Source organism: Microplitis mediator, chromosome 2, assembly GCF_029852145.1.
Source record: "Microplitis mediator isolate UGA2020A chromosome 2, iyMicMedi2.1, whole genome shotgun sequence".
Lineage (NCBI taxonomy): Eukaryota > Metazoa > Arthropoda > Insecta > Hymenoptera > Braconidae > Microplitis > Microplitis mediator.
In genome coordinates this window covers 1,913,334-1,925,121 of record NC_079970.1, presented here as the reverse complement: position 1 = coordinate 1,925,121, position 11,788 = coordinate 1,913,334, and the positions used below count along the sequence as shown (strand labels likewise).

Genomic DNA, 11,788 nt, shown 5'->3' with positions numbered 1-11,788 from the left:
TTTAATAATAATAATAATAATAATAATAATAATAGTCATTAATTAATATAAATATCAATAGATTTAATAATAATAATAATTTATTTCATATTATGACTCATGTGCGTTCGGTTTTAAGAATAATATTTTTTACTTTATTCTTCAGTTTAATTATTTAAAAACAAAATATCATTAATTGATTATTATTATTTATCAATAATATTTACTTGGCAATTTTTATTGCCATTTGAATTTCCTTTATATTTTTTTACTTTGCTAATTAAAAAATTTTTAGTTAAAAAGTATAAAAATTTTCGTATCAATTTTATTATTATTTTGTTTGTTTTTTTTTTAAATTTTTAAATTTTTTTAAATTTAAAGACAAGATTATTATAGACAAAGACGAAGATGAAGAAGAAAAAATACGACTACTTTGGCGAAATATTATTGCTCAAAAGTAAATCGCCTACTCGCTTCTATATAAATCTACAAATATAATAATGTAATTATAATACTAAAATTTTAGTATCAATATTACGTACGATAGACAATATGGTCTTTTAAAAAATACAATCAATATTAATAATAATAATAATAATAATAATAATTAAAAAAAAAATCATTCCAGACTAGAGCTATCACGCGTTACTATTTAAAAACGCACAATAATAATAATTAATTGAGTAAATAGTATTCTCGAGCTCGCAGTTAATTTATAAGGAATTGATTTTTTTTTCTTCTTTTAAAGACAAAATTTACAATGTGTAGCACGAGCTCTAATTGCAATTTAAATAAATATATGGCAAAAAAAAATTTATGTTCTATTAAATAGCACAAAATTAATAGCCAGTTGTGTTAATTAAAATTAATTAATTAATTAGTTAATAATAATCGTCGTGGATTGGCGTATTATTTAATATTTAGTACTTAATTAATCCAGACAATGGCGTAGTATTGAATACTTTTGTTATGAAAATATAAAACAAGAGAAATAATATAAGTTTAATAAAGTAATTGTATGGCTTAGCTCTGGTGAGCCAAATGGCTGGTCTTGCACACGATCGCAGCTTTATTTGCACATTCAAAATAATCTTGAAGCGGTGAATTTATGAAAATTGCTTTAATCGTCCTAAAAAAAAAAAAATGGGTTCATATATGAGCAGGATTTAATAAATTAATAGGTGAGGGAGAGCGAGTGAGTGAGTGATGTAAATATACATGTGCACTTTGAAAACTAGCAGACATGAAAAATGCATGAAGCGAATACGTACCCATTCGTGCTCGTCAACCCCCTCCATGTGATCCTGCTCCAGTGAACACTGAATCATGTCACCGACCATGTTGCTCATATTTTTTTGGATCTACCACACAAGTATAGCACACACGATACACTCAAGACAGTTCATTTAAATATTACATCGTTTTTAAATAATAAAACTCTTTATTCCAAATATAATTTACTTTTAATTAAAACGACGTTTGAAAAATATCATGCTTTGGAAATAAATTTATTTAAATAATAATATTTACCTCATCTTGTTTAGCTTTTATTAGATCTTGATTCCATCCCATTCTTGTTAATGATTGCGATGATACTGAAAACTGTGAGGTCTGTTTTGCTGAAATTGGTGCTGTGACAACTCCCTGTCCTTGATTTTCCGTTACTGTAATTAGAATTATCATCATTATTTATCTTGATCACGCCCAGAATATGTAAATATACAAGTTTATCACGGGTATTATAGACAATTAATCAATTAATTGTCTATAATACCCGTGATAAACTTTGATATTATTTTTTTTTATTGCTAAACACTTACAGCAATCCATTCCAGGTGGTTTTAAACTTATCCTCGGTGCTTGTTTATTGGCGCCACTGAACCATTCAGTAGAAGTGAGTGTAGGATTCCAAGTAACCCTGGTTGGTGGGAAGAGATCATCCTGGAAGAGTTCGCTCTTGATTCGCGGGACAGTGAAGCTCAAAGGTTCAATAGTATTATTCGTGAGTCTGAGTGCTGAAGCGAATTCGACACTTGGTATGTCGCACTTATTTTTCGGAAGAAATGACAGTCCCTGATGAAGACTGGCACAGCGATGGTGACTCAGTGGACAGCAGTAGGGAGCCTCTTCAGTGATTTCAAAAGTATAGATTGTCGAGTCACCACGTCCTGTTAGGAACAGAGTTGAACTGTCTTCGTCGTAAAACGGCATTAAAATAGCCGGTGATACATCCAATCCTACAGTATTCAATGGGGAATTTAATTTATCAGCTTTGAAAATCATTATTTGCCGCTCGGATACTTTGTCAAAGCCAATGACGACGAGAAAACGGCCGTCTAGAGCCCAGACAACTCGTGCGCCTCGAGTGCCAACAGGTCCTTTGCCCTCGTTGATGGCAGTTTCGCTTGCGCGAGGCTTGTAGACCCTCAGTTTACCATCTTTGCATGCTGTCGCGAGATACTGCCCGCAAGGAGACCACGCGAGGCTGAAAATCTGATCAGTGTGTCCAGTAAGAGTGATTTTAGCGGCGGCTGCACTCGTAGAAAGAGGCTCTAGATCCCATAATTTAACAGTCGTGTCATAAGAAGCTGAAGTTAAGACACCAGCAGCCAGTGGATGAAATTTAATAAGATAAATTTTGTCTGAGTGGGCTTCAATGGTGTATTTAGGTTCGTTTGTCGGTTCAATTAATCCACCGACTGGTATCTCCCACAGTCTGATAATGCCGTCGTCACAAGCAACAGCGAGTCTCTGATTGTCGAATGGATCCCACTGGAAATCCATAATACTTGCACCATGTACCAGAGCTGGCATAACGCCATCTGGAAGTCTTCCAGTTTTTTTGAGCTCCAGTACTGCAATTTTACCCCCCGGACCACTCAGCGGCACAGCTACACGGTCAGAGTTGGCATGAAAACCATCGCATTCACCAGAAATCTGTCGACTGATATTACGAATGTTTTCAATGTGCGTCGATTTATGACCCGGCGTTCCCTTTAAATGCCGGAATTTCGATACACGACCAAATACCGTGGAGGTTCTTTTGGGTGTTGGTGTTGAGATAGGTTCTGGTTTTTCCAAACGTGGATCCATACTCTGCTGCCGTAACATTGGTACTATTTTTTTAACGTCATCTTCTTTGATTACTTCGCTCTTTGTTTTGAATGAGTCTCTTCTTCTCAGTGCCGTTGGTGAACCCATGGCTTTTTCCGCAAGATTCCCATCAGTCACCGAGACAGATCGACTTTCATACAATCTTCGTCTTTCAGCAATTGAATTTCTGTTAGCGCCTCCACGTTCAAGACTTCCTGGCTGCTCTTCACTCTCCGGCGACTCATCTTTTACTTTTATCTCAAACAGTTTACGTCTTTCAGCAGTACTAGGTGTCTTTGGTTTATAACCCGAGTCACTCGAGTTTGCATCTTCCTCCATAGAACTTGAGTCACTTTTCCCATTCTCTGTTTCCTTGATTCGTTCATTGTCATCAGTCGGTGATTTATCAGAGTCTGTGATCACATTTGTGTCTGAACAAGCGTTTGTATCTGCTGTTGTGTAACCATTGCTATCACTGCTTGGTGCTACCGGAACTGAAAACACCTTGTCAAATGAAAACTCCTGGCTACCTGACTTAGCTTGGAAGGGTTTTGGTCCCAGTCTTGGCTGTAAAAAAAAAGTTAAAAATATACTCATAAATTATTAACACTTTTAAACTTAACAATACTTCTGATCTACTATCTATTTATAATTAACATTCATAAACACTATTATTAAATCTAAGAGTGACGTTTCCTTCGAACCTTGTAGCCTCCAACCATATTAGGATTAACAGACGTGACAACAGAGCCAGTACTCGGCGAAGTTCTAGGACGTGCGACAGGTTTGGGCTCTTCCTCAGAAATACTATTTGCCCGAGAAGATCTCGGCAGTGGTTTAGGAGGCACTGATTGCCCGTTTAGTATCTTCCCCTTTATATCTTCATCCGTATCAGATCTGACAGGCGTTTGCTGTTGTTGCTGCTGCTCAATTCTCTCCGGCTCATACTCAATTTTTTTATTCTTCTCCTTCTCCTTATCTTTTTCCTTTTCCTTTTCCTTATCTTTATCTTTATTATCCTTCTCCCGTTCCTTCACTCGATCTTTTTCCACTTCCTTTTCCTTCTTCTCGACCTTCTCCCGCTCCTGTATGATTGACTGTATCTTGGACGACTGTACAAAACCTTTCGGCGTCGAGTGTAGGCTCTTAGCGGCCTTAGCATTCTCTACTTTTATTTCCTGTTGTGTTTCTTTCAGCGACGACAGATTTCCTTTGTGTATCTAATGAATATGATCAAGTTGTTTTCATTTTTTTATTTTATTTACACAAAATTCTTTTTTCAAGCCCATCATTTAAAACACACAAAAGCTCGCTAATTAAATCCACTAAGCCGTTGCAAAACTTTACAGTAACAAAAAAACTTATCATTATCACACTAATATATACATATACACATACAAATATATTTACTTACATAGCAAATTAAATGTCAATACAAATAATAATAACAATAAAATGATAGATAAATAAATTGAAGAGAAATTGCACAATAGTCGATCGCTTAATAAAAAAATTCCAACGTGCCAAGAATAAATAACTTATCCACAACTCGGATTATTAAAATTTTTTATAAAGTAATAACGCAAGTCGGTGGTCTGAAATATTTAAAACAATAATCCACATAAACGTGAGCAATAAATCATACGTAAATAAATCATCAGTCATCACATTAAAATAAAACCAACATATCTACTAAAGGTGTAATTAAATAATAAGTAATCTAGTTCATAAATAATATCTATAATATCTACTTAAGACACGAACAGTAATTATTAATAGTAAATAACTAAATAAATGAATGAATTACTTACCATTATCGGTTCTTCTCCTTTGGCGCGTTTCGCTGGATCTAAAGATATTTTAGGAACTGGAGCATTGTGACCTTTAATCCAAGCCTCGGCAGTATTTTGAGCAAGACAACCAGCGGTATCAGGATATATGTCACCGTGGAAATCTCTGTATGTCTATAAATAATAAGATAAATAAATAACATGACAAGACAATCGATATAAGTTTATTTAAAGCAGAGATAAACTTAAGTCTTAATTAAATAAAAGTACTGACCTTACGTGGCACTTGATACATAATAGGAATGACCATATTGGAAGTGAGCTGCAGCACTCGATTGACTTCAGCTTGCATAACATTTAAAGCCCGCTTGGGAACTAGCGAGACTCCCTTGGTCTGTTCCCCGCTGTGTCTTATTCCTTCGACTAAAAATGGATCCTTGTCGGTGACCTCGAGGTACATTATCGTGGTGTCGCCTTTGCCAGCGAGGAAAAGCATGTTTGTGTCAGGATCAAAGAGCGGCATGAGAATTCCGGTGCTGCAGTCCAGCTCCAGAGTCTTAACCGGGTCATTTAAATTCCTGAGATCGCGTATAAATACTTGTCTGAGTCTAGCGGCATCGAATCCCGTTGTCAAGAGACGGTCACCGTTGCCCAGCCACACGATCCTCGAGTCCTTGATACTTTGGTGGCTTGAGGACATTTGGACAATGGACTTACTAGCACGCGGATCTATTATTCGCACTTGTTTGTCTTTGCACGACGTTGCCAATAGACTTCCGTCATACTTCCAGCTCAAAGACTGTATCACATCAGCGTGTTCATTGTTTGAGAATAATTCTTGCTGGGAAATAACATCCCACAGTGATAAATTTGTATAGGATACTGTTGTCAACAGATGCTCAGCAGTGGGGTGCCAGCGCACCACTTCCACTCGTCTTTGACGGTGAGAAAAAGTGCACTCGGGATTGCACAGGGATTCTTCTAAGCCCACTTCTGGAATGTGCCATAACTTAACAAGACAATCTTGTGATCCAGTTGCCAGCAGTCCGTCATGAAATGGCGAAAAATCCATGTCTGTTACTGTGTCCGCGTGAGCATGAAGTAGTGGCATTGTTTTACTTTTTCTACCACAATCTTCCAATGGCAAAACTGCCAAACTCGATCCTAAAATAAATAATTCATTTAAGTAAATGATTAAATTATAAACAGTAGCATGCATAATATAATTATTTACCATTATGGTCAACATTAAATGCCATAAAGGCAGCAGAAGCCGCAATATTGTTGCCATAAGTTTGATATGAACCCACGCAAATGTCCCTAATACATGCCTCAGGCTTCGGGACAATTGGTGTCGCATTTTTATACTTGGAAGCCTTGAATCTCCAAGCCATCTTGCATTAGTAAACTCAAGTAGACCCACTGATCTTACTTTAACTCATGTAATCTGCAATAAAAAAGTAACAATTAGTCACTCATTCACTTAAATCTTCCCGCTCCGTTCCTAAAAAAAAGAAACAATGTACTACTGCCGCACTTAATACCAAAACCATTTATCTAGTACTCGATAAAATTTTTTTTTATTACAAAACTAAGTATGATGGATGTAATTCAATTTAAAAGTGTTACTCAATAAATATTAAATTAAATTGACAGCGGATTAAAAGTCAACTTGATCGCCGGTTACATGGACAGTAAAAAAAAAATACAAACCCCAATTATTTACACTAAGAAATTAGTAACATAATAATTTATTTACTATACTTAATATAAATAATAATACCCAATTTTTAAAAATAAATATAAAACATTTAACATGAGCACTCGAGTGTACCAATTATTGACATGCCAGTCTCTATGGAGTCAGTATTCAGAGACGTCACGCAATCAAATTTTTTTTTCCAATTACAAACAAACTCCAAGTTCCAAAGATAAAATTTAAAAATTAAAATAAAGTGGCGATAATTGGCAGCCTGTCAATAGCCGGGTCTTTAATTTAGCAACAATTTATTTTTTTAAAAATAGTTTAAACAAAATATTAACAAAGTGAATTATGTACAGATAGATACAGCACGCAACTGACAACAGACAATGAGAGGAGATACCACTGGTAGCTGTGAGATTGTCTAGTAACGTTAAAAAGACACAACAAAATGATGTCGCGTAAGCAACAGTGGCCTCAGTAACCACCAGGAGAATAGAAGCAAACCAGGCTCGAGGGTGTTTTACCGTAACATAAAGCTGTGCATGACTAATATTATTCGGGGGTGAGGCTTTTGCTACCCCACCCTCTCCTCTGCTCTACTCGCTTCTTTACTGGGGGTTCGGTGTCGGGGTGCAACTGAAACTTGGTTATAAACGATATACCTACACTATCTACGATCTACAATCTACGTACTCATATATATACATATATGTACTTTTTTTTACTTACTGTGTACTAGCAAAAGTAATTGATTTATTTATTTATTTATTTAAATAGTTAATTATACTTACTGATAATATTAATGAGTATGATTGTCACTGTTGCTGATAACTGTTTGGTAACTGAGTGATAAAAATATTATATGTTTTAAAAGTTAAGTATAAACACGATAGTTGCGGTGACAGCGACGCGTATGACAGCCGGAAAAGAGAACCCTCCCCGTAGTGTCTGGCTTTGTCGTACTTATCGTAAATGTCCAGCGTCTCTCTCGCCCCACCCTCGTCGTGCTCGTTGTTCATCGCGAGATACTGTACAATGCATGTACACATATACATTTATATGTATGTATAGATGTGTGAAAGTATAAAGCTTTTGACGGATAATGTACCGACTGACGGACTGTTAATCAATACGCAAGCGCGTTATTTTAAATTAAATATTTTACTGTATTGGGTAAAAATATTTATTTTACAATATTGTTTATTTATTTTTTTAGTCTTTTATCAACGCTAATTGCAGCAATGGCATTACTTTCAGTGATGATAAGTCTGCAAGGATCGCCTGGAAATTTAATAATTATTTTTTACTGCTGTAAAATACACGATCCTAAAGTTAGCAGACAATTAAAAATTTTTGCATTTTTTTTTGAACAATTAAATTAAAAAAAAAAAGAAACTGACAAAATGCACATGTAGAAAATTCAAAAGACCACAGGTGCAATTTTTTCAAATTTTTTTTTTCTTATAATTTATCGTCTTTTAAAAAATCCAAAAATTATTAGACGTCGGCTAACTTCAGTATCATGTAAAATACTTGATACTGAAATTAGCCGTCTAATAATTTTTGGATTTTTTTTTAAACGATAAATTGTAAAAAAAAAATATTTCAAAAAATTGCACTTATAGTCTTTTTAATTTTCTACATGTGCATATTTTTGGTTTTTTTTTTCTTCAAATTTAATTGTTAAAAAAAAATCCAAAATTTTTGATTGTCTGCTAAATTCAGGATCGTAAAAATACTTGATATTGAGTGTGGATGTAGTAGACATGGGTCAGTTTATAAATTTTAAAAAATACGCGTACTGATTTGTCAATTATTTAAATACGCATTTTTTATTTTTATTTATTTATCACAAAATTTAAAAATTACCAATGGTCAGCTACATTCGCACTCATCTTGATATTAATATTAATTAATTAATTATAATTACCTCAACATTGACTAGATTATTAACTTGTAAAAGATTTTCTTTTCTAAAACTGAGAATTGTTACGGCAAGAAGTGGAATTATTTCTAATGAGTCGTACCCTAAGATAAGATCCCATAGATAAAGTAATTGTTCTGGTGGTAAGTGTCCGCTAAAGCCTCTCATTAGCCATTTAAAGACAATTTTGACTCTGTAATAAATTAATTTACCAGGTAAGAGTTGATTGCTTGATAAATTAACTTGCGGGTTTAAATAAAAATACTTACGGTTGTATTTTCATGTTTCTAAAGTGGGCCCACAGCTGGGGTTCATGGCACTGAAGCAATCTCTCGAACAATAAAGACAGAGCGACTATTCCCTGCTCATGACTGGAGACAGTGTGAAGTCTCAGCCAGTATCTCAGGTAGAATGCACGAAAAGTGTAGTACATTGCGCAAGGATCATCGTACAGGTAGCAAAATGGTGTTGCGTACATAGTGAACCCGTGAAAAGGAATTACGCCGCTTGGAGGAAAGACCAGAGTGTTTTCTAAAGCTGCTGGTTTCCCTTGAAGGATCGCGTGAATAACTTGACCACCTGCACTTCTGTCATTCGTCACCGGCGCCAGGACCTCTGAGTCCCGGGAAAAACACAGCATTGTTTTGTAAAGGACATCTTCAAAGACAAAATACTGATCGTCGTTACTTGCTGTTAGCTGTACGTCTTTTATTATTAATTTGTCAACCATAATGTCGTATTGTAGAACTAATTCTTTCAATTCTTCATAGTACTTCCGGTCCTACAATCAATATATTAATTAATAATGTCAGTAATGATTATTAATTATGACTAAAATTTCATTTGCTGACAAACGTACGGTATCTTTGACAACTGATCCCAGTACCAGAGACCAAAGACGACCGCGAAGAGCTCTAGGTGCTCCACGTTTTAAAAATTCTTGTGCTATGGGCGCATGATTACTACTGATAACTTTTTCACCAAAGTCAGTACGTTCTGCTTCGAGATTTATGAAATTTCCTACTGCTGGCATATCATTATTGACGCCTAGCAAAGCAACCCCTTGTGATAATTCTGCGTACGCTGCTCTCTAGAAAATTACCGCGTTATTTAATCATCAGCAATTAATAAACCAAATGATTAATTATTACCAATTGTTCTAATGTTTTCACACGAATCTGAATGTGACTGAATTCCCATTTCGGTTCATTCGCTTGTTTCTTTACCGCTGGATCATTAACACTGAAAAGTACTTCCAGGAAGTCTTTTGGAGCATACAGCGGACGGTATGATGACAAATCTATCAAATAATTTGAATTAGTATTATAAATAATTAAGTAAATAAATAATATGCTAACACACCAACATCATAGGTACTCAATTCATTCCACTTGTCAGATAATTCATCTCTATCAGCACTAGGACGTATTCTTGCCAAGGGCACATTCAGTTCATTGCACATGGAATTTAATGATTTGTGTATTCGTCTCTCCCATTGTATTTGGGCCTTTTTTAAATAATTTAAATCTACATTTGATGATTTTATTTCACTTGTCGATTGCAGTGGGCCCTGTAATCAGAAATCTGTTGTTAGTCATAACAATTTCATCGACTTTCCAAATATTTTATCAAGTATCAAGTTCAATATCCCGAATAAGAATCTCAGGGAAAATCTAAGAGACTTTTAGATGTTCGATACTCCAATAAGTCATTTACATAAAACGGTCCCAGAAATAGAATTTTTAAATTAATTAATGACTAAGGTAAGAGACCCAGTAACCGATCAGTGAACTAGTACCTGATCACTTGTGTATTTGTATATCTATATCTACAAAATTTTACTAAATATAGATATACAAATACACGGAGTGATCAGGTACTAGTTCCCTGATCGGGATTTAGGGCTTTTACTGTACTCTAAATGGGTAAATTTTTTTGCTGGGTCTCTAAATGTTTTCTAGATGTCGAGAGGAAATGGAAAATAGAATGAAAACTGAGTCCAATTATTAAACTGTATGACTGTTTATGTTTATTTCTTTTTTGGATCATTTATTTTTTTTTTATTCGCACTGTGATAACGCGAATGAATATTAGAAGATTTTGTTATCATAGATAACCCTGAAGTAAACAGAAAATTAACAATTTACGGATTTTTTTTTTGATCAAAGCAATAAAAAAAAATAAAACTAAAAATATCCACATGTAGAAAATTTAAAAAACTACAGGTGCAGTTTTTTAAAATACTTTTTTTTATAATTTATCGTTCTGAAAAAATAAAAAAAGTATGAGACGTCGGGTAACTTCAATATCATGAAAGCAAATAAATTAATAATGACTTTAAGAATAAATAATTAAGTAAGAATTCATATTAAATATTGAATACTAAATACCTGAGCTCGTGTCAAATGAAATACAGTATTTCTTATCTCTGTTTCGACACCATTATTTTTTAATGCCTCAAGTAGTGTAGTTTTAAAATTATCCTTTTTAACTGCCGATGAAGCAACAAGTCTCTGTAATTAAAATTAAATTAATTTACAAAATAAATATTTTATTCAGATATTTTCTAAATTACCTGAATTTCATTGTATAAATTTTTATAATTACTCATACATTGAATTTCTTTGGTTAATTTTTTAGCCGTTTTATCAATATCATCTGTTTTTATCATAATTTTTTGTTTCAATAAATTAATTAATTAAATAATTAAATAACAGAGATAAGAAATAATTTTAATAATAATAATCGAAGATAAGATCGTGAATATCGGCGCCATTTGTAAATAAAAAATTATTCCCGGGTTATTACAATATAAACAGTAATGCGCATACTCGATGTATTTTTTAGTAGACAATCGAATCGAAATATCGGTTGCCAATTAATCGATGTCTCGAATACTCGATTCGATGGCGCTTCCACCTGCTGTGGCGACCTCTCGTGGTCGGCGATTTTATAACCTATGAAAAAAAAGTAAATATTATTGCGGCATAATTTATAAAATTTGAAATTCAAAGAGCTTCAAATGCTATTTTCATGTTACCATACTAATAATTCAACTTTTAAAATACTTTGCCGCCAAAAGTAAGTTCAATTATTACAATAACAGCAACAAAATTACTCCGGAGTCCGCTTTTGCGAGTTTCAAGTAGAGAGCGCGCCACTTGCGCGTTTCCGGTGCGCAAAAATATTCACATCAGGTAAAATATCAAAAAATATTATCGTCAAATGTAAGTTAGTAATTATTTTAATGTCTGATTACACGTGTATTAACTTAAAAAAATTAATAAATTAGCGGCA

The 11,788-nt window shown here is 34.0% G+C and overlaps 2 protein-coding genes across 5 annotated transcripts; both read right to left on the bottom strand.

Annotated features, from left to right (window-relative positions):
* Positions 1-335: 335 nt before the first annotated feature.
* LOC130678784 (coronin-7) lies at positions 336-7,502 on the bottom strand. 4 transcript variants are annotated; one of them, XM_057486254.1, is made up of 9 exons: positions 7,359-7,501; positions 6,097-6,309; positions 5,137-6,026; positions 4,884-5,036; positions 3,777-4,292; positions 1,800-3,639; positions 1,510-1,643; positions 1,251-1,340; positions 336-1,108 (listed from the first exon to the last, which is right to left on the bottom strand). In XM_057486254.1, exons 2-9 carry the CDS (start codon positions 6,254-6,256, stop codon positions 1,100-1,102), a joined length of 3,792 nt encoding a protein of 1,263 aa, XP_057342237.1. In that variant the 5' UTR covers positions 6,257-6,309; positions 7,359-7,501; the 3' UTR covers positions 336-1,099. The 4 variants fall into 4 exon arrangements, with proteins under 4 accessions (XP_057342237.1, XP_057342238.1, XP_057342239.1 ...); XM_057486255.1 differs by lacking the exon at positions 7,359-7,501 and adding an exon at positions 6,932-7,039; XM_057486256.1 differs by lacking the exon at positions 1,251-1,340 and having other exon boundaries at positions 7,359-7,502.
* Positions 7,503-7,641: 139 nt separating this feature from the next.
* Positions 7,642-11,772, bottom strand: LOC130678788 (TBC1 domain family member 19). Its single transcript, XM_057486265.1, has 9 exons — positions 11,532-11,772; positions 11,067-11,448; positions 10,882-11,004; positions 9,854-10,061; positions 9,643-9,791; positions 9,351-9,581; positions 8,761-9,272; positions 8,498-8,684; positions 7,642-7,848 (listed from the first exon to the last, which is right to left on the bottom strand). The coding sequence occupies exons 2-9, from the start codon at positions 11,160-11,162 to the stop codon at positions 7,780-7,782; spliced, it is 1,575 nt and encodes a 524-aa protein (XP_057342248.1). The 5' UTR covers positions 11,163-11,448; positions 11,532-11,772; the 3' UTR covers positions 7,642-7,779.
* Between the last annotated feature and the right edge of the window lie 16 nt (positions 11,773-11,788).

Coding starts and splice junctions, on each gene's coding strand:
- LOC130678784 (XM_057486254.1), bottom strand. CDS start 6,256: ATGGCTTGGAGATTCAAGGCTTCCAAGTATAAAAATGCGACACCAATT. Junction 3,640..3,776: donor ATATGGTTGGAGGCTACAAG/GTTCGAAGGAAA, acceptor TTTTTTTTACAG/CCAAGACTGGGACCAAAACC. Junction 1,644..1,799: donor ACCACCTGGAATGGATTGCT/GTAAGTGTTTAG, acceptor TTCTAATTACAG/TAACGGAAAATCAAGGACAG.
- LOC130678788 (XM_057486265.1), bottom strand. CDS start 11,162: ATGATAAAAACAGATGATATTGATAAAACGGCTAAAAAATTAACCAAA. Junction 10,062..10,881: donor TTCATTTGACACGAGCTCAG/GTATTTAGTATT, acceptor TTCTGATTACAG/GGCCCACTGCAATCGACAAG. Junction 8,685..8,760: donor AGAAACATGAAAATACAACC/GTAAGTATTTTT, acceptor AATTTATTACAG/AGTCAAAATTGTCTTTAAAT.